The 20,334-nt window shown below is 35.0% G+C and overlaps 2 protein-coding genes and 2 long non-coding RNA genes across 5 annotated transcripts; all 4 read right to left on the bottom strand.

Annotated features, from left to right (window-relative positions):
* Positions 1–3,224: 3,224 nt before the first annotated feature.
* Positions 3,225–4,480, bottom strand: LOC124840292 (delta(3,5)-Delta(2,4)-dienoyl-CoA isomerase, peroxisomal). The gene is made up of 2 exons (XM_047316330.2): positions 3,802–4,480; positions 3,225–3,595 (listed from the first exon to the last, which is right to left on the bottom strand). The coding sequence occupies exons 1-2, from the start codon at positions 4,427–4,429 to the stop codon at positions 3,405–3,407; spliced, it is 819 nt and encodes a 272-aa protein (XP_047172286.1). The 5' UTR covers positions 4,430–4,480; the 3' UTR covers positions 3,225–3,404.
* A 1,611-nt stretch (positions 4,481–6,091) lies between these two features.
* LOC148194871 (serine/threonine-protein kinase PBS1-like) lies at positions 6,092–10,876 on the bottom strand. 2 transcript variants are annotated; one of them, XM_088095861.1, is made up of 6 exons: positions 10,732–10,876; positions 10,382–10,607; positions 9,910–10,133; positions 9,610–9,799; positions 7,030–7,421; positions 6,092–6,913 (listed from the first exon to the last, which is right to left on the bottom strand). In XM_088095861.1, exons 2-6 carry the CDS (start codon positions 10,530–10,532, stop codon positions 6,455–6,457), a joined length of 1,416 nt encoding a protein of 471 aa, XP_087951987.1. In that variant the 5' UTR covers positions 10,533–10,607; positions 10,732–10,876; the 3' UTR covers positions 6,092–6,454. The 2 variants fall into 2 exon arrangements, with proteins under 2 accessions (XP_087951987.1, XP_087951986.1); XM_088095860.1 differs by having other exon boundaries at positions 10,382–10,807.
* A 187-nt stretch (positions 10,877–11,063) lies between these two features.
* LOC148194870 (uncharacterized) lies at positions 11,064–13,713 on the bottom strand. The gene is made up of 3 exons (XR_015781419.1): positions 13,554–13,713; positions 13,334–13,407; positions 11,064–11,307 (listed from the first exon to the last, which is right to left on the bottom strand). It is a non-coding gene; the product is annotated as an uncharacterized LOC148194870 (long non-coding RNA).
* A 3,466-nt stretch (positions 13,714–17,179) lies between these two features.
* Positions 17,180–19,854, bottom strand: LOC148194869 (uncharacterized). The gene is made up of 3 exons (XR_015781418.1): positions 19,695–19,854; positions 19,475–19,548; positions 17,180–17,448 (listed from the first exon to the last, which is right to left on the bottom strand). It is a non-coding gene; the product is annotated as an uncharacterized LOC148194869 (long non-coding RNA).
* Positions 19,855–20,334: the final 480 nt, after the last annotated feature.

Raw genomic sequence — 20,334 nt, 5'->3', positions numbered from 1 at the left:
ATGTTTGTGGAAAACATTTAAGGTAATTCTCATGTCTACGAGGATATACGCAATACAAATAACAAATGATATCTCTTTGTTTCTCAGTGACTAACAACTTCCCAAAGGTCATACGTAGAAGATGACTTTTCGAAGAAGAATATTTTATAACAATAATCAAAAGATGAATTTACTAAGTTAAGAACAACTTTGTAAAAGAGATAAAAGTTTACATACAAAACCTACTATTACGTTATTTAACTATCTAGAAGAATAAACTTATTATCATATATTTATATCTACATCTATATATATAAGTATTCATTTATTTTATTTTGTATTTTCTTAAACTGTTTACTTAACCGATCATTATTTTCATTATCATATTACTTTAGGATAAACATAATAAATTAATCTGACCTATTTACTTTTGACAAAAAGTGAAGGCCTACCTTGCATAGTTAGTCAAAGTGGGTTCACTATCATTTTTTTTTCTTTTAAAATTTTGTTATTGGATTGACAGATTTTTTTTTTTAATTTTGTTATATCTATATATAATATACATAGTTTAATTTAAACAAAAAAATTAAGTTGGAAAATCCATCTTTTTCTAGTCTACTAGGTTGATCAATAGGACAAGATAACCAAAACCAATTAGACATATACTAAAATCTTTTATTTTATCCGTGGTTATAAGTTTTTATATTTTTCAATTAGATACATTTTGTTTGATTTTGTGGACTGGAGTGACGTATTAATATATGTGATTAATATATGTGATTAATATATGTGATTAATATATATATATATATATATATATATATATATATATATATATATATATATATATATTAATTGATTATTCTTACTTGATTCATAAGTATTAAGTATGAGTATCTAATCCAGTTTCGTTATCCATTGAATATTTTAAAACCTAAAAATATTTATGAATATTTAAAAATTAATATTTTATAAATTTTTAAAATAAAATTATAAAAGTATATAATATAATATAATATAATATAAATTAAAATTTAATTTTAATTAAATTTAACTTAAGAAAATATAAATTAATTTTAATTGTAATTAAATTAAATTTAATAAAATATAAATTAAATTTTAATTTTAATTTTAATTTTTTACAAATAATATATCTAGATATAGATAGTATAATACTTGTACCACTTACTAGTAAATTATATTTGAATATCTTTTAAAAAAAGTTTAAGGATGAAAATACAATTATTAGTGTAAAAAATATAGAGGGTAGAAAAATCATTTAAAATTTCACTTCACATATTTTTATTTTTTTATATTGACCTATGATACTGAAATTATTTTGTAAAAAATTTATATTTTTCACAACTTATTTAAATTTTTTTTTAGAAAGATCAATTTATCTGTACTAACATTTTATCAAGTAATTTGATTTAAATTATAGTTAAAAAGTAATTAGTTTATCTAAATTAATATTTTCAAGATGTTTTAAATAATTTTATTTGAAATTTAAAATATATATATATATATATATATATAATTATCTATTTGTAATAATAAAAAACTCACAGGTACTTTTTTTTAGGATACTTAGAAAAGAATAACATGGAGGTACGACAGGTAGCAAGTAGACGCTGTCTCAACTTATTTCCATTACTAACCTTCATTATTGTTACCTTTCCGTGCTTTTACACAAGAAATAAAGAAATAAATAGTGACAAAATTAAATTTGAAATTCTTTTTAAATTTAGATATTTTTACTTAATTCCTATTATTTTTTGGTTTATATTTAGGCTATATATTCAATTTTTTCCCCATATTTTATTTGAACTCAATTTTGTTACAATTTTCTTTAGAATGGTACAAAGTTGGCCCTTTTGGTAAGATGACGTGATTATGTGATGGAGTGTTTTGGTGGAATTTAATATGTATTTGCATTAATTTGAAGCCAAGGTTGGTTAAATAAAAGAAGGGTTTCTTCCGAGTTAAAAAACATTCTGTATTCCTACAATTGGAAATTTGGAGAACATTTGAAAAGTTTGATTGTGGTGGTGGCCGATTTCTATTTGGCCTATTGAAGTTTGGATGATTTTGGAGTAGACGTTGACGATGACTTGCAATCCTTAGATGGTGATGAAAATTCTCAATAAATTCATAAGAGATAAAGGATTGTCATACAATGACTAGATGTAAGATTTGGAAAGCTAAAAGTGGATTTGGTAAATTTGGTAATATTAAACTGCCAAAAAACATGACTTATTATAAGTGGCAATTAGGAATATATTTCAGTGTTATGGACAAGTTTATTGATGCTATATGAACATATTTCAATGGAAACATACAAACATTTTTACATTTTTTTTCCATTGAATCCCTTTCATCTGATTTTACCCATCAAGGGAAATAACATGAACATTTGATTTTGCAGTCTCAAACACAACACTACAATCTTGGATACAATAAAAATAGATCTCTACAGTCCTAATTATTTTTATAAAAATTCTAAAACAAATGTTCTAAAACTTCATTTTTCTTCTTGTTTAGTTTTGTAATGTTGTATTTACATTGCCACATTAAATGATCACTCACCCAATTTCATTTAGGGGTTCAATTAAAAAATATAATTTTTTTTTAACTTAACAAAATTTAGGGGTTCAATAGAATTTACAATTTTCTATAAAATTAAAAACAACATAATATTTTGTAAAGATTACACTTATATAATATGATCATATATATATAATTGGTTTCAACACCATTTTTAATATAGTATTTATTAATCTTTTCTCATTAGATACTCATAATTTTTATATTTTCAATTGAGTTACAGTTCAATTTTCTTTTATTAATTGGATGTAATTGTTATTTTATTCATCATCTAATTTTCTTTCCTCTTAAGAAATAAAAAGTTGTGTAATTAATATAAAATAATATTGATAACATATCAAAACAAGAATAATAGTCACGACCAAAAAATTAAATGAGAAAAAAAATATTTAAAAAATAAAAAACTTTAAGTATCAAATAAAAAAGTTAATTAAAATAGATAAACTTTTTTCACACTCGGTTAAGGGAAGAAGACAAACCTTTTAGGCTGTCACAACTTCAAAGGCAGGCAAATAAGTTTTCTTTGGGTAAATTAGCTGTTTGTGTTTCATTATAAGGGGAGGCATGTAATTGTTAAGTCCCACAAAGAGTATAAAGTGAATTAATTTGAGGTTAATTGCAGTCCTATGGAGACACAGAAATGAGATGATGTGGTAATACATTTTTCATGTACTCATAAGAGAATTTGAAACCAAATATATATGAAGAATGCGAGCAATATGACAGAGAATGGACAGGGTATAGTGTAAGCGGCAATATGGATGAGTTGAGTAGTATAAATATGATAAGTGGTGTTCAAATCCAAATGCATCATACCATGATTAGAGCTTGGAAAATACTGGCTTGCGTTTCTGTTTCTGTGCCGTCACTGCTTCAGTTAAGTCAGAGGATAACAATCTGGCAGAATTCAAGGTTGCCACATAATCCAACCCCTGATCCACGGTTAAGTCCCTACTTTTAAGCAGCACCATTTTTGTCCCAACAACAGCAAGGGGAGACTTGATGGCAATTGCTGTCCAGAGTTGAAATTCAAGTGATTAAGTCCAACAATAAGTCAATTACTTTTAAGAATAAGAATTACTACTGAGTCGTATGCAAATAGTGTAAGTATTAGTCATTAGTGCAAATGGAAAGAAGGAAGGAATGGATGAATGAGTGGTGCTGCATTTGGTTAGGTTAGACAGATATTTCATTGAAGATTGAAGGGGAGGAAGGAACCTTGAGCGAGATCCATGACGGCCTGATCGAGGTGATGTTTGGAGTCGAAAACGCGAGAAACGAGACCTAATTCCTTAGCCTCCTCACCGGTGAAGGTGCGACCGGTCAAAGCCAGTTCCATGGCGTTGCCGAACCCCACAATAAGGGGTAGCCTCTGAAGAGTTCCCAGATCAGCCGCCAGGGCCAAATCCACTTCTTTAACCGAAAAAAACGCCTCCTTCGTGCACATCCTGATGTCACACGCAGTGACGATGTCAATTCCACCACCGATGCACGCTCCGTGGATACTCGCAATCACAGGCTTCCGGCACCGTTCAAGGGCAGTGACGGCATCTTGCATCGCCATGATCTGTCGGCGGAGGGCCTCGCCGGAACCCGAATTGGATGCGGTTGATCCCAAAATGGAGAGGTCGATGCCGGAGCAGAAGTGGTTGCCAGCGGCCGATAAGACGATGACCTTAACGTCGGGGTCGTGATCGAGGGCACAGAGGGCCTTGGGGAAGTGGATGAAGAAATCATGGGAGAGAGCGTTCCGTCGTGATGGACGATTCAATATAACATACCAAACACCGGATTTTGGGGTCTTCTCCGATATTTCCAGACTTGGGTATTTGTATTTCTCTTCCATTCTCTCTTATAACTCTATCTCTACCACTTACCCTCTATTTATCATATTTCATTACATGTGCAATGATCTTTCAATTCATGCACAACACGTTCTTTTATCTTTCCTTACCATCACATTATTATTATTTCTTTCTTATTTCATAAATATAGTTTTAATGTTTGTTATATATTTCTTGTTGAGAGAAATTTCGTCATTTTGTGTAAAATGATTATTTCATCATAGAAATGTTTTAATCGAATTTATTGAAACAACATTTTCAGCTCAATTACTTACTAGGAGTAGTTTTCTCATATTTTTTTTTTCTTTAAAATACATAATACAGGATTAAAAGAAAAATATGTATTTAAATTATTTTTGAAATTATTAAATATATTAAAATAAATTTCCAATTAATGGAGGAATTAGAAATTGTTTTTGGAATCATTTTTCATTTCTTTCAATTTTTGAATTACATTTCATTTTCACAGTTTCAATCATCATACCTTAAGTTTGTCAAATTGATAGACTTCTTTGATAAAAAACTTATTTATCACTTAAAAGAACACACAGATAACTGAGAAACAAAACTGTATTACTCTGGACTCAAAAAATACACTGTTACAACACCTTAACTCTCAAAAAGGAACAACCTCATGTCTATACATAAAAAATTATTCAAAAGTTATCCTGCTACACAACCTCTACCTTCTATAAAGGCAACACAACCCGCTAATCAACTTCTAACTAATTCCTAATATGTTTCCTTCTATCATGTATTCATTATATTTTATCATATTATATTTTAACGTCATAATTTTATTTTTTAAAAATATTTATAAGGATTAAGAAAAAATATATATTTAAATTAACTTTGACTTCGTATCCTCCAATTGAGATTTAATAAAAATGTTAATTCATCTTTAAAATCACTTTATTATCTTTTGGAATAAAATTTCATCTTTATAACTTTTTTTTTCTATTATAATATCCAATTAAGTAACATTTTTTAATCTTTCAATGAGAAAGAAACTAAGAATGTGAGTTAGAAAGACAAGATATATTATTTTTGTGGCACTATACATATAATTTTATATTTTTTAGTTTATTTATTATTATTAAATCATAGAAAGATCATGATATTAATAACAAAATCACTTTCTACATCATCAATCAATGAAAAATGTAAAATTATTGTTGTAAGAAAAGTCGTGGTAGCAATTTTGTAATCAAGAAAAAGTTTTTCAATGATGATTATTTGGAGACCGTCGTGGAAAAATCAAGATTTGACATTTAACGATGATTATATAATTGAATAATCGTTAAAAGTTTGAGCACAAAAACAAAAAACAATGTTTGTATGTGAATCATCGTTAAAAGAGTTAGAGATGACGAGAAACAACGAAAAGAATGAGAAATAACGACGTTAAAAAAGTTTTTCACTTTAAAAAGTGTGGAGTCTTTTCTCCTTTCTCACATTGTGCATATCGAATAATTTTTATATAATCAATCATAAACAATTAAAAATATTTAAATACAACAAAAGTTTTAGATATTAAAAAGATATTGATTGTCTATGAATCATTACTCATAACTCCTTTTAAATAATTTTTCCTTGTTAAATAAAGAAAATTGCATTCTAGTGGTATAAAAGTTTATTGCTTAGAGCAGGGAAGAGCAGAGACATAAGAGGGAAACTTGGATTCTCGTATTTTAGCTAAGAAAGAGTAAATGAGTTGGAAAAAACATTTCTGTCCTTGCACCATTATCAAAAATACATTAACCTCCTACTTGTAACAAATAATATACACTTTCCAAGTCCAACTCCAATGTATTCGTGAGCAGGAGGTAAATGAAAGATACATAAAAGAAAGCTAAGTGATTTCGGAAAGATTTTGGTCGGAGGCATGGACGGTAAGGAATGGCCGCAAAACAGATTCTAAAAGGAGTAGAATCCGGTGAATGGCTTTCAGTGGCTGGCATTGCGTGGGCATGCTTAGCCAAGCGAGACAGAAGAGGGTGATGTGAATAGTACAATGTGAAGAGAGCCTAGGCGTTAGAACCATCAAAACTGCCCTGCGCACTTTGTCGTCTTTTCTCTCTCCAATTCTCTCCCCACATCTTTGCTTCAGCCACCGCACGTTCTCTATCAAGATCCCTGTTGTTTAACATCCTTGCAGTTTCACGTGGGGACTCATCTTTCTCACACCCTTCCAAATCCCATCTCCTTCCAGATCCTCCACCTTGGTCATTTTTCAATATTCTTCCACCCTGATCATCTCTGTTCCTTTTATCATCACCACCTCCCTTATGGTCATATGCCTGGTTCGCTAGAAAAGAAAGGGCTGTCACCACATCCCCAATGAGAGGACGCGCTGCGGCCTGTTCCTGAATGCACATTGATGCCACTGCTAGAGCTTGGTAAAGACCCCGCATGGGATACCGTCCATGTAGCTCTGGATCTGCTAACTTTGGAAACTTTCTGCGGTCATTGAACAGTGGACGTGCCTGATCCAACATACATAAAACCATCATTACATTACTACCCTGCTGTTAACTATGCATAAGTTAATGTAATGCAAGCCAAACTAATAAAGACAAGGAAGGATTGGACGACTACCCACCCATGTGACAAGGTTTTGTTCTCCATGGGGTCGAGTGCTGTCAATGGCTTTACGCCCAGTAATCAGCTCCAAGAAGACTACCCCAAAACTATATACATCAGACTTCACAGTCAGCTGTCCAGTCATAGCATATTCTGGGGCACAATAGCCATAAGTTCCCATGACCCGGGTGGACACGTGTGATTTGTCACCAACTGGTCCAAGCTTTGCAAGCCCAAAGTCTGAAAGCTTTGGATGATAATCTTCGTCAAGTAATATATTAGACGATTTGAAATCTCTATAAATGACTGGAGGATTTGCCTTGTCGTGAAGGTATTCCAATCCTTTTGCTGCCCCAGCAGCTATTTTCATCCTAGTGTTCCAATCCAATGGTTCCTTCTCCGGGGGAAGATCTGCACTCAAGTCCATAAATAACATTTTTTTTAAATCAACAGAATTACATTGTCTAAGAAAGCGGTGATGTAAAAGACGAGCCATTTATTCTCCTCTCTAACCAAAGTTCCGAGATGCTAATCAATAATTAGAAGGCATATAAGATTATCACAAAGCAAAATGGAAACATTTCTAGCAGACTATATAATGGTTATCAGATCATCACATGTATCACATTCCTTTTCCATAGCTAGCAATAACATGGAAAGATAGTCCAAACACTTGGATGGCTTGGCTTTATTACAAAAGGCTTCATATTTGAACAGCCAGAACCACTTTATAGCATATCCATGGTCCATGGTGAAAAATAAACTCTAGTGTGACAACTTAATTCTTTTATCTATGTCTCTCTTGAAGAGGCCAAAGCAGCACCTTGAATGTGTAGAAGATGCTTTCCTCCATCCTTCTCGTTAAATTTATAGTGTGAAAGTTTCATTAGTCATTTAGACACAGTCTGCTATTCTATGATATCTCGCAATTTGAGACCATAATGAATATTAAATAGTTACCTTCCTTTATATTATTTTCTTTCAACCTAGAAGTAAAGTTAATGTTTAGGTTCCAAATCCTAAATTGTCAACTGGTTTTTTAGACCCAGTGTACTTAAAGGAAGGCAGAACCAGAAAACAACGGATACAGCAGCAAATAATTAAGGAAAATACACTCAAACAAGGTTATCTAATTGAGATTCCACTCATGAATTTGAAAGCTAATTTTTAAATAATGAATCATAATTTGTATCAAATCATAAGATTCCAAGACAAAAATAAAATAAAATTCTTCCCTATATATATCATTTCATATAGATGATAAATAGTGATCTATGATTTTTTTAAACTAGAAATAGATAAAACAACTTAAGCATACATCTTAAAAAACAAAATATCATTTCCTATACATGATACATAATGCTCTACGTAAAACATTTAAACGATAGAAATAGATAAAACAACTTAAGCAGAAATCTATTGAGTTTGTGAAGTGTTTATTTTACAAGAATGATATCTTATTGAATGAGTGAATTACTTAAATAATATCTTAGTGTTTTCTTATTCTAGATAGGATTATTGACTTATCTTATTTCCTTATTTGGACAAGATTTAGCTCCCTGTTCTAGGTTGCCTCTTCAACAAAAAGAGAGGAACCATAACTGAACAATAATAACAATTTAGGCATTTGAAATATTGGAGATTTGTTGGTCTATCAAAACCCTAACAACATGGCAGAACCTCAGTGGGTTCCACCAAATTGGTATGGGTAGTGATATCGATACTGCAATGTTCGCCTTAGCCTAGTAAGTGTTACCAGGGCTGCAGAGCATGGTCCGATGTTAAGATCCAATTGCAAGGTCTAAGATTTGAGTCCCACATTGAAAGTATGAGATTCTAATGTGGGATTTATAAACTTTCACGACAGTGAAATGGAAAATCAACAATTTTTAACAGCTACAACCTCTATACTTTATAGAGGTAAAGCATGGGAAATAATAACCCAGAGCACATAATATGATGATCATAGCAGCATCTGTGTTCCTGTGAAAGGGCAAAACTCTATCTCTACGCACAATTCTTTATCACCATAATAAGCTCCACACAAAAAAAATGTGTGTAGTTCAAATCACCAAAAGGGAATTTTTCTTTATAAATACGTATGAAAGAAAATTAAACACATACTATAGAGGACAAATGCACAAGAACATATCCAAGGTTACCTTGCAAAGAGAAACAAGATTCTAAGATAGAAAAGCCAAGTATGTCCTATAATGCACTGACTACTACTGGTTTTAATTTCAGTACAGATAATCGATTTAAAGCATCAAATTATACTTTGCTGTATTGGAAAATATACAGTGGTAATTTAGAGTAAAGCATAATTTGATTACAGGTGTTAGATCATGTAACATGGGTGCGTACGTCTTTGGTAAGAAATCCTAAACCATAGATATAATCTTATCCTCCCAAGTATTAGTACTATCGCATAAAGACAGCACAGATACTAATGAGAATTTCACAGTTTGGAAAAGCATTAGCCACTGAGCTTGGTGATCCGGATATTTCTAACAGAGAATACTAGCCATCAAATACTGAACTAAAATTAAAAAAAAAAAATTGTAACGATTGAAATGGGAGGAGTAGAAAAGAAGAATACCATGAAGGTGGTCTTCCAATGATCCCAATGGCATAAACTCATAAACTAAGAGGCGTTGGTCCCCGTCCGCACAGTATCCAATGAGATTGACAAGATTAGGGTGGTGTAGAAGACTGAGCATGAGAACCTCCACGAGGAATTCCCGGTTGCCCTGAAGACCGTTTCTGTCTAACTGTTTAACAGCCACAGCCTGTAGAGGTAAAGGAACACAAGGGAGGAGTTAGTGAGAAGTGAAAGGTGACCTAAGTAGTGAATATAACAAGGTGGACAGAGGATTAACAGAGCAGAAAGAAAGATTACCTGACCAGTGGTTTCAAGGCGGCCCTTGTAAACCCTTCCGAAACCACCTTCCCCCAAAAAGGATTGGGGCCTGAAATTTTTGGTGGCGGCTGCCAGTTCACGGAAAGTGAAAGTCTGTGCGGCAATTTGTACAGCAGGTCCGTCCTTGAGAGCAGCCAATTCCCTTTTGGAGTCACCATTGTTACCATTGCCATTGCTAGATGAGCGTAGCTTGTCTGCTCCGGCTATACAATGGAAATTAAGCAAAATCATATTAAGAAGAAAGAAGTGTGTGCCGAATACTAGAATTCAATAAGAAATTAGGATATAGAGAAAATGATGCGTGATGTGATGTGATGTGATGGGATGAGACGGGGAAGGTAGCAAAAACTAATACGGGATCTGATTTCAATCTGGTTCGTCAGATCAGATCAAGCAGAGTATTGGGATTAAATATTTTGCATAAAAAAGAAGAAGAGGAAAAAGAACTTACCAGAGGCAGAGGGCAGTCTGGAAATACGAGAGGGGATAGGGGGATTAAGATCATGATCGTGATGATGATGAAGATGATGATGGTTTTCCTGGTGAGGGTTGGGATTCAGCTTCTCGTCTTCCCTCGAATCGAAACAAGAAAAGCAACCCATTCCAGTTTCCTCTTCAGTGACGCGCAGACACAGTCAATCAACCAATCAGTCAAAGCCTCATCTTCCAATTCAATCCTAGACAAAACCAAACAGATTGTACGGTTGGAAGGAAGAAAGAAAGAATGAATTTGCGTAACAAAGTGGTTGTAAGGAGAAGAAGAAGAAAGAAGAGAGTTGGGTCCTTTGGTTATGCGCGTACAAGTTAAGTTAGTGGTTCCACTTTCACACTTCCGCCACTGCCAGAAGAAACACCCAGGGGCTTTCCTTTCGATTTAATTGGGCTGGGTTGGATCCTATGTATTATTAAATACTTTTATTAAAACCAGAAATATCCTAAATTTTCTCATTTCAGAATTATTATTTTCTTAAAAACTACATTTAATTTTATTTTGGTCTTTGGGTGTTTTAAATATGCGCTCCTAATTTCCCATATTTTAATAGATTCTGTTATTTTAACGCTTCCATCAAATTAAGTTGTGACATCCCAAAATATATAACAAAGTATATACATAGAATGCATCAATTATAATAATAGAAGCAGTTAAGAGTACACAATAGATAGAATTAGGAGTACAGTTATCCAAGTCTGACTGGAAAACTTTAAAATATAAGTACAAGTTCATAATTCTCCAAAATACAGATCATGCTAAAATGAAGGCTAGAAGTTTTTCAAAATAAAAAGCTATTGAACAACATAGCTAGTAGAAATCCTAAGCACTAGGAGCTGGGTCTTCCTCATTCTCCAACGCTTGCTCCAAGGGTACATCATCACCTACTGCTCACATCCAAAGGATTGGATGATCATCGCAAGAGGGAAATCAAACACATGCAACACACAAATGCAAGGGTGAGCTAGGTCTCAAACAATCATACAATTCATTTTCAATCAATCTAGCATTTACCAGAATATCCATACACATATAAACACCTTAGTCATCATAAACATAAGCATTTATTTCATAAAACTCATCAAGACAAGCATACTATCATGTTAAGACTCTAGACACGTCCGGACATAGAATGTATGTAGAGCTGGGGCGGGTTGTGCACTTGTGATGGCCTCTACTGCTTTGCAAAGCCATTGCCGAGGGGTTCCACCCGACCATACACAAGGCTAATCCGTTACCGCGGAATAGACCTCCAGTGATAGCGTCTACCCTAGGACCTCCCACTACTCCCACCACACGCGTCAATCCTCTCTAAGTGAGAATGAAAGACCGTTGGAGTGTTAGGGATAACCCCCCATATGGAAGCCTCTTACATTCATTCAATACACTAACTGATCTCACCGAGAGATCTAATTTCCGATTCAATCCGACCATTTTAAATCTCATAATATTCCTTTTGGATCAACAATGTACATCATAAACCACTTATAATCATACACTTTCAACCAATCTAGATCACATGAAGATGCATTCATAAATCGTAACCGAAATATTTAATTAACAAAGCTTACTGGAATGAGAGAAAGCATAAAAGAAAATATCACCACTGGACGAACACTGTTTGGACGAGCGTCCAAAACCTTGGACTGTTTTGGACGAACGTCCAAAACCCATTAGACGGACACTGTTTGAACGAACGTCAAAAGCACTTGGACGATCCCTATTTGGACGAACCTCATCGAGAACGAACGCTAATATAACTAACACATTCCAATGGACGAACGCTAACATCACTAACACATTCCAATGGACGAACGCTGTTACTTTTAGTCGAGCACTATTGGGACGAGCGCTGTTAATGCAAGCGCTCCATGGACGAACGCTGTGAGATCAAACACTAGGCCGAACGTCACCAATATGGACGCTCGCTACTACCTACGGACGCTCGCTACTAATCCAGCGAATGAACGAACGCCACTAAGCCAGCGAATGAACGAACGCTACTAATCCAGCGAATGAACGAACGCCACTAAGCCAGCGAATGAACGACGCTACTAACCAACACCTGAGCGATCGTTACTAAACCATAACTTGAGCGATCGTTACTTAAACCAATGACCGAACGCCATTAATATCATCCCCTAAGACCGAACGCTCCCTAGACAAGGACGAACGTTAAGTCAAGCCAGCATTTGACCGAACGTCATTCAGCGCATGGCATGACCGAGCGTTCAACTCCGACATGGACGAACGCTCAATTTGCACATTCTGCAGAATTTAATTCTGCAGAATTCTCAGAATTCTGCAGACTTGTATCAGAACCTCTCTTGACCATTTCTAACCACTTTTATCAACTTCTAACACCCTTAATTCTTGTTTTATCCGTAATTGGACTTACCTAATTGATTATAAACATTCCTAATTCCATTCTAAAGTGATTCATACTCAAATTCAACCTTAAAATACCAATTTTCACAACTTAGGTACCCAAATCCCATTCTACTACTTGGAACATGTTTTCAACTACTGTTATGCTTCTAACAAGTCACAATGGATTTGTCTAGACTGCCCAAACAGTCCAGGAACACTGCAGCCTTCATTTACTCAAAATCCCTACCTCACTTCCTCTAAAATGACCAAAAAGTGACCCTAAGACACTTGATTTTTCCTTCCTATCAACACCACAACAAATTTTACACACCAAAACAGTTTCAATATACATAATTCATCACTCAAAATCATCCCAAACAGTTCATGTCCATCATTCACCACATTCACGTAGCACTCACACTTCCATACATGCATTTCAAGTTAGCAAAATTCAAAATTTTGCTTCCAACAACATACCAATTTGAAAATCATCATGCAATCACGTCATACAGTAAAATCAAAAATAGAACTAGCTCCCCTTACCTTAAAGTCGAGCAGTCTAGCACACAATACAACTTTCAACAGTATCCTATCCCGGGAAGAACTTAAGCAGTGCCCTACAACCATCACATTGGTGATGAGAACAACCCTTAGAGCTCAAACTTGACAGGAATTGGAAAGAGGACAGTTCTAATTGCACAAAAGCAGTAGAACCATAAGCCCTAGATTTCGAAAATAGCGGAGAAAAGAGGAAGCCACTTACCGGCTGAAGAACGTAAAACCAATCGGATGGTTTTGAAGCTCTCTACGAGACGGTCGCTAAGGTACCACCTAACAGAACATGCAATGGCTAAATCAGTGTGGAGGCTAGAGAGAAGGCAGACAACAATTTGGGAAAAGGGGTTTTAGAGAGAGAAAGGAGAATTGGCAAATGAACTTCAGCTTTTTCTTTTTAGGAGAGCCCCCTTACCAAGGTCATGAGCCCAAATTGCTAAAGGTCTGGCTGCCACACTTAAGGCCCAATAACCCTGGGTCCAAATTTTTAGGTCCTTACATTCTCCCCAACAAGAAAATTTTCGACCTCGAAAATTAAACTTACCAGATAGAAGGAACAACCTACTTTCATTCACATTCTCTACTACAATCACCTATTTGACAAAGATAATACTCCCCAACAACCTTTCTGACATGAAAAACCTTGCCTCTGTGCTAAGATGATCTAGTGTTAAATAGTGTAGATTGGTCTAGCCATTTCTTCCGAAACGAATTCTGAATTCCTTAACCTTAGTTCTCAATAACATTTCTTCTCTATAAATAATTCTATTGTGTCTGCTACACTACCAATCCCTATTTTTATCCTCCTCTACATCTTGAATTTCAAATCAACTCTTCGCTGACATTCTTTTACCTCCTTTTTCCTACTTGAAGAACCACTAACCCACTGACTTGATCAACACACCCTCTGATTCCTCCACCAACTACTATGACCTTAATCACCTTCAACCACAAACCTTTTGAGTACTTCAACCGCAAATGTAATGTTCCCAGTTCGAGAGTCACTTAAGCGTATCAAAGACTACAATACTTTTGTTTATAATCGCACATAATTAAAAAGAATTCCAGAGTAATAAAGTTATTGCAATTTGAAATGATAATTATCCAAATCCAACAAGAAGGTAAAAAGTTTCTTACAATTTCTTGAACCGATGCATAAAATAATTCAACTCTATTCAAAACTCCCATTGCATATCCCCTCTCTCATCAATCACATAGCTCTCATATCACAACCGTAATATGACCCATCGCAGCAAACACAACCAAAAACAAACAAATGTATGGGTGAGCTAAGCATTCAACATAACAAACATTCCCCATCAAGACTCCCTTAGTGGTCTGACAAATTCCCGTAACTATACCCCTATCGGGGGTTGAATAGTCTTATTATCTCGGTAACGACCTATCTCCCCTATTCCTCAAGGTCTTACGAGTAAAAACTATGGTGCATCTCACACTAAGTACTATACTTAGCTTCAAGCCAGTTATAGGATTAAACGACTTTCCTTTCTTCACTACTTCTCGTAGACAAGAGAGTATGGTACTCAAACCCACTCTTAATGTCTCTCACAGTCGGAAGAGCGCTCATTTCCACTACTTTTCGCAAACGAAACAGAGACCCTAACCTTAAGGGTATTACCGCCAACTATCCTAGATCACTTTCTACTCTTGAATCACTCAAGGGTAACACACAAGGTATCTCACCATTCATAGTTGACTTCTAATAATTTGGACTATTTCCTATCCACTCATAAAGGAGTATATGCATTGATACTCAAATAACAATATATCAAATCAATTTGGACAACATCCGACCATTCATTACATTCACCATAATACTCATCCAATCATTCAATATTATCCAACCAAGCATGCACCCATTCCAAGATTTATATTTGGACAACCAGGTCAATTCACATAATATATATATACATATATATGCATTTCAATACAAGGATGTATAATAACATTCACAACCCAACACATATTCCATGAACACACTCAAATCAAACTGGACTGCTAGTCATTCAATAACATCATACACATGACTGAAAAATATACCTTAACCATAATTCGAACAACTATAACAACCAAGTAGTTCACACAAGTATGTTAAGCAATTCTACCACATATTGCACAACAGTAATATAAATTTTTAAAATAAGTAACTAATTTCCACCATTTAAAATAAGAACAATTCATCTTTACGGACCAGAATGAACCTATTATAGAAACTAATGCATGAATATGAATAATAATCATATTATTCTAATTAGTGCCACCTACCAACATGAACAAACAACCATGATCATTGTTAAACTAATCCAAATCAATATCAGAATTATATACTCAAATTATCTACACGTATATGTACATAACAACAAAACCCCATCCATCCATCTAACTACATCAACCATAGTTAAGACACCAATGACACCCTTACTTTTAGTTTTTAATAACCCCTAGAAATGTAATTTTACACTTAAAACAACTACCAAAATAACATCAAAAGGAATACAAATCAGGAATATCATTAGCATTCAGCACACGGCCTCTGTACCCATTTTATTCTATTTCATGTTACTTTAAATATACCACCAACTATCTATTCTACCAGCTCAAAAACAGTTCAAAACAGTAGTGCTTTAATATTAGTAGAACAACCCAATAAAGTTGCAAAACAGTAGTGTTTCATGAAGCATTTTTATACTAAAACATCAAGGTTTTCTGCAGTACTTTTATATTAAAACAGCAAGGTTTTCTATAGCAGTAACAACAGTCAAACAACTTAATACAACAAGGATTTTAATACAGTAACAGCAATCAAAACAGCTCAATACAACAAGGATTTTAAGAAAAACAACAAATAAATTTTTTTTTTTAGCAGCATTTTAATCAAAACAGCAAACAATTCCCTGCAGCAATTTTAACCCACACAGCAATGACAGCAAGCCTCTTTGACAGCAACAACAAAGTGTTTTATACAGATTTTGTAACAGCAGACAACATCATTTTACAGCAGATACAGTAATTAAAATAGTGCTAAAACAATAACTAAAACAATGTTGAAACAATAATTAGAACAACACTGAAACAATATCTAAAATAGAGTACAATAGTAAACAACTCATGTATTTCCAAGCCTTTCAAATTATAGCTAGTACAGATCATATTATGAAGCATGAACTTGACTCTAACCACAGTATCTTTTTAAACATACACACTTCATTGTAACATAACAAACTCTCGATTTTCCACACAACTTGCCTTGAATCTAAGTCTTAAAACCCTAATTTCGTTCTTGAAGTGAAAGTGACGCTTCTACCTTCCCACATCTCCATCAATTCCTTGAAACTCAAAAGTTTTGGTCTTCTAATTCCTCATTTCGAGGCAAAAATTTGTCTCAAAGGCTTAAATCAATTCTAAAGAAGGCATACAGGTCAAGTTGTCCTTGAATATGCATTCCTCTACTACTATAGAGCACATTACACTACCACAAAGGCAAGAACAAGATAAGAATTTCTATCGACAATTACACTAGAATCACAACTCATTCTTTTGCCCGAACCTTCAGAATTAAGAAAGGAAAATCATCTCTGATATAGGGTCTTGAGTGTGCACCCTCACTACTCTTATCAAGATGTTTTCTGTTCTCAATACTTCTAGTTAGATACAAAATTTTACTATCTAGACTTGGAGGAAATGGTAGAACATACCATTCAGACTCGACTTTCCACAGGAAAGGCACGGTAGACTCATAACTCACAGGTCGTTTTAAGAACGAACTGCTCTGATACCATAAATGTGACATCCCAAAATATATAACAAAGTATATACGTAGAATGCATCAATTATAATAATAGAAGCAGTTAAGAGTACACAATAGATAGAATTAGGAGTACAGTTATCCAAGTCTGACTGGAAAACTTTAAAATATAAGTACAAGTTCATAATTCTCCAAAATACAGATCATGCTAAAATGAAGGCTAGAAGTTTTTCAAAATAAAAAGCTATTGAACAACATAGCTAGTAGAAATCCTAAGCACTAGGAGCTGGGTCTTCCTCATTCTCCAACGCTTGCTCCAAGGGTACATCATCACCTACTGCTCACATCCAAAGGATTGGATGATCATCGCAAGAGGGAAATCAAACACATGCAACACACAAATGCAAGGGTGAGTTAGGTCTCAAACAATCATACAATTCATTTTCAATCAATCTAGCATTTACCAGAATATCCATACACATATAAACACCTTAGTCATCATAAACATAAGCATTTATTTCATAAAACTCATCAAGACAAGCATACTATCATGTTAAGACTCTAGACACGTCCGGACATAGAATGTATGTAGAGCTGGGGCGGGTTGTGCACTTGTGATGGCCTCTACTGCTTTGCAAAGCCATTGCCGAGGGGTTCCACCCGACCATACACAAGGCTAATCCGTTACCGCGGAATAGACCTCCAGTGATAGCGTCTACCCTAGGACCTCCCACTACTCCCACCACACGCGTCAATCCTCTCTAAGTGAGAATGAAAGACCGTTGGAGTGTTAGGGATAACCCCCCATATGGAAGCCTCTTACATTCATTCAATACACTAACTGATCTCACCGAGAGATCTAATTTCCGATTCAATCCGACCATTTTAAATCTCATAATATTCCTTTTGGATCAACAATGTACATCATAAACCACTTATAATCATACACTTTCAACCAATCTAGATCACATGAAGATGCATTCATAAATCGTAACCGAAATATTTAATTAACAAAGCTTACTGGAATGAGAGAAAGCATAAAAGAAAATATCACCACTGGACGAACACTGTTTGGACGAGCGTCCAAAACCTTGGACTGTTTTGGACGAACGTCCAAAACCCATTAGACGGACACTGTTTGAACGAACGTCAAAAGCACTTGGACGATCCCTATTTGGACGAACCTCATCGAGAACGAACGCTAATATAACTAACACATTCCAATGGACGAACGCTAACATCACTAACACATTCCAATGGACGAACGCTGTTACTTTTAGTCGAGCACTATTGGGACGAGCGCTGTTAATGCAAGCGCTCCATGGACGAACGCTGTGAGATCAAACACTAGGCCGAACGTCACCAATATGGACGCTCGCTACTACCTACGGACGCTCGCTACTAATCCAGCGAATGAACGAACGCCACTAAGCCAGCGAATGAACGAACGCTACTAATCCAGCGAATGAACGAACGCCACTAAGCCAGCGAATGAACGACGCTACTAACCAACACCTGAGCGATCGTTACTAAACCATAACTTGAGCGATCGTTACTTAAACCAATGACCGAACGCCATTAATATCATCCCCTAAGACCGAACGCTCCCTAGACAAGGACGAACGTTAAGTCAAGCCAGCATTTGACCGAACGTCATTCAGCGCATGGCATGACCGAGCGTTCAACTCCGACATGGACGAACGCTCAATTTGCACATTCTGCAGAATTTAATTCTGCAGAATTCTCAGAATTCTGCAGACTTGTATCAGAACCTCTCTTGACCATTTCTAACCACTTTTATCAACTTCTAACACCCTTAATTCTTGTTTTATCCGTAATTGGACTTACCTAATTGATTATAAACATTCCTAATTCCATTCTAAAGTGATTCATACTCAAATTCAACCTTAAAATACCAATTTTCACAACTTAGGTACCCAAATCCCATTCTACTACTTGGAACATGTTTTCAACTACTGTTATGCTTCTAACAAGTCACAATGGATTTGTCTAGACTGCCCAAACAGTCCAGGAACACTGCAGCCTTCATTTACTCAAAATCCCTACCTCACTTCCTCTAAAATGACCAAAAAGTGACCCTAAGACACTTGATTTTTCCTTCCTATCAACACCACAACAAATTTTACACACCAAAACAGTTTCAATATACATAATTCATCACTCAAAATCATCCCAAACAGTTCATGTCCATCATTCACCACATTCACGTAGCACTCACACTTCCATACATGCATTTCAAGTTAGCAAAATTCAAAATTTTGCTTCCAACAACATACCAATTTGAAAATCATCATGCAATCACGTCATACAGTAAAATCAAAAATAGAACTAGCTCCCCTTACCTTAAAGTCGAGCAGTCTAGCACACAATACAACTTTCAACAGTATCCTATCCCGGGAAGAACTTAAGCAGTGCCCTACAACCATCACATTGGTGATGAGAACAACCCTTAGAGCTCAAACTTGACAGGAATTGGAAAGAGGACAGTTCTAATTGCACAAAAGCAGTAGAACCATAAGCCCTAGATTTCGAAAATAGCGGAGAAAAGAGGAAGCCACTTACCGGCTGAAGAACGTAAAACCAATCGGATGGTTTTGAAGCTCTCTACGAGACGGTCGCTAAGGTACCACCTAACAGAACATGCAATGGCTAAATCAGTGTGGAGGCTAGAGAGAAGGCAGACAACAATTTGGGAAAAGGGGTTTTAGAGAGAGAAAGGAGAATTGGCAAATGAACTTCAGCTTTTTCTTTTTAGGAGAGCCCCCTTACCAAGGTCATGAGCCCAAATTGCTAAAGGTCTGGCTGCCACACTTAAGGCCCAATAACCCTGGGTCCAAATTTTTAGGTCCTTACATAAGTGACGTTGACTGGTGAGATAATTAGAGAGTTAAGACCTACATAACTCTGATATTTGGGGAACTGGGTTGATACAACGATACTCGAGAAATTAAAATTCCAAGTTTATGGAATTTAAAAATTCCAATTCAAATAAGTGAAGCATATAATAAAATTTACTTTGGGATAAAAAAAAAAGAGGAAATATGTGAAGATAATTGTGTAGGGTAATAAAATAACTAAGATACGTATATTAAAATAAAAGAAGTGAAAGTGTTGAGAGGAAAACGAGGGAAAGATATAGATGAGAAAAGAATAGATATGACAGAAGCGAAGCCGAAAAAACGGAATGCCGTGCCTTGTTCCC

Source organism: Vigna umbellata, chromosome 8, assembly GCF_029865625.1.
Source record: "Vigna umbellata cultivar VRB3 chromosome 8, Vumbellata_1.0, whole genome shotgun sequence".
Lineage (NCBI taxonomy): Eukaryota > Viridiplantae > Streptophyta > Magnoliopsida > Fabales > Fabaceae > Vigna > Vigna umbellata.
The sequence above is the reverse complement of the archived record's forward strand: the minus strand, read 5'-3'. Positions and strand labels throughout refer to the sequence as shown.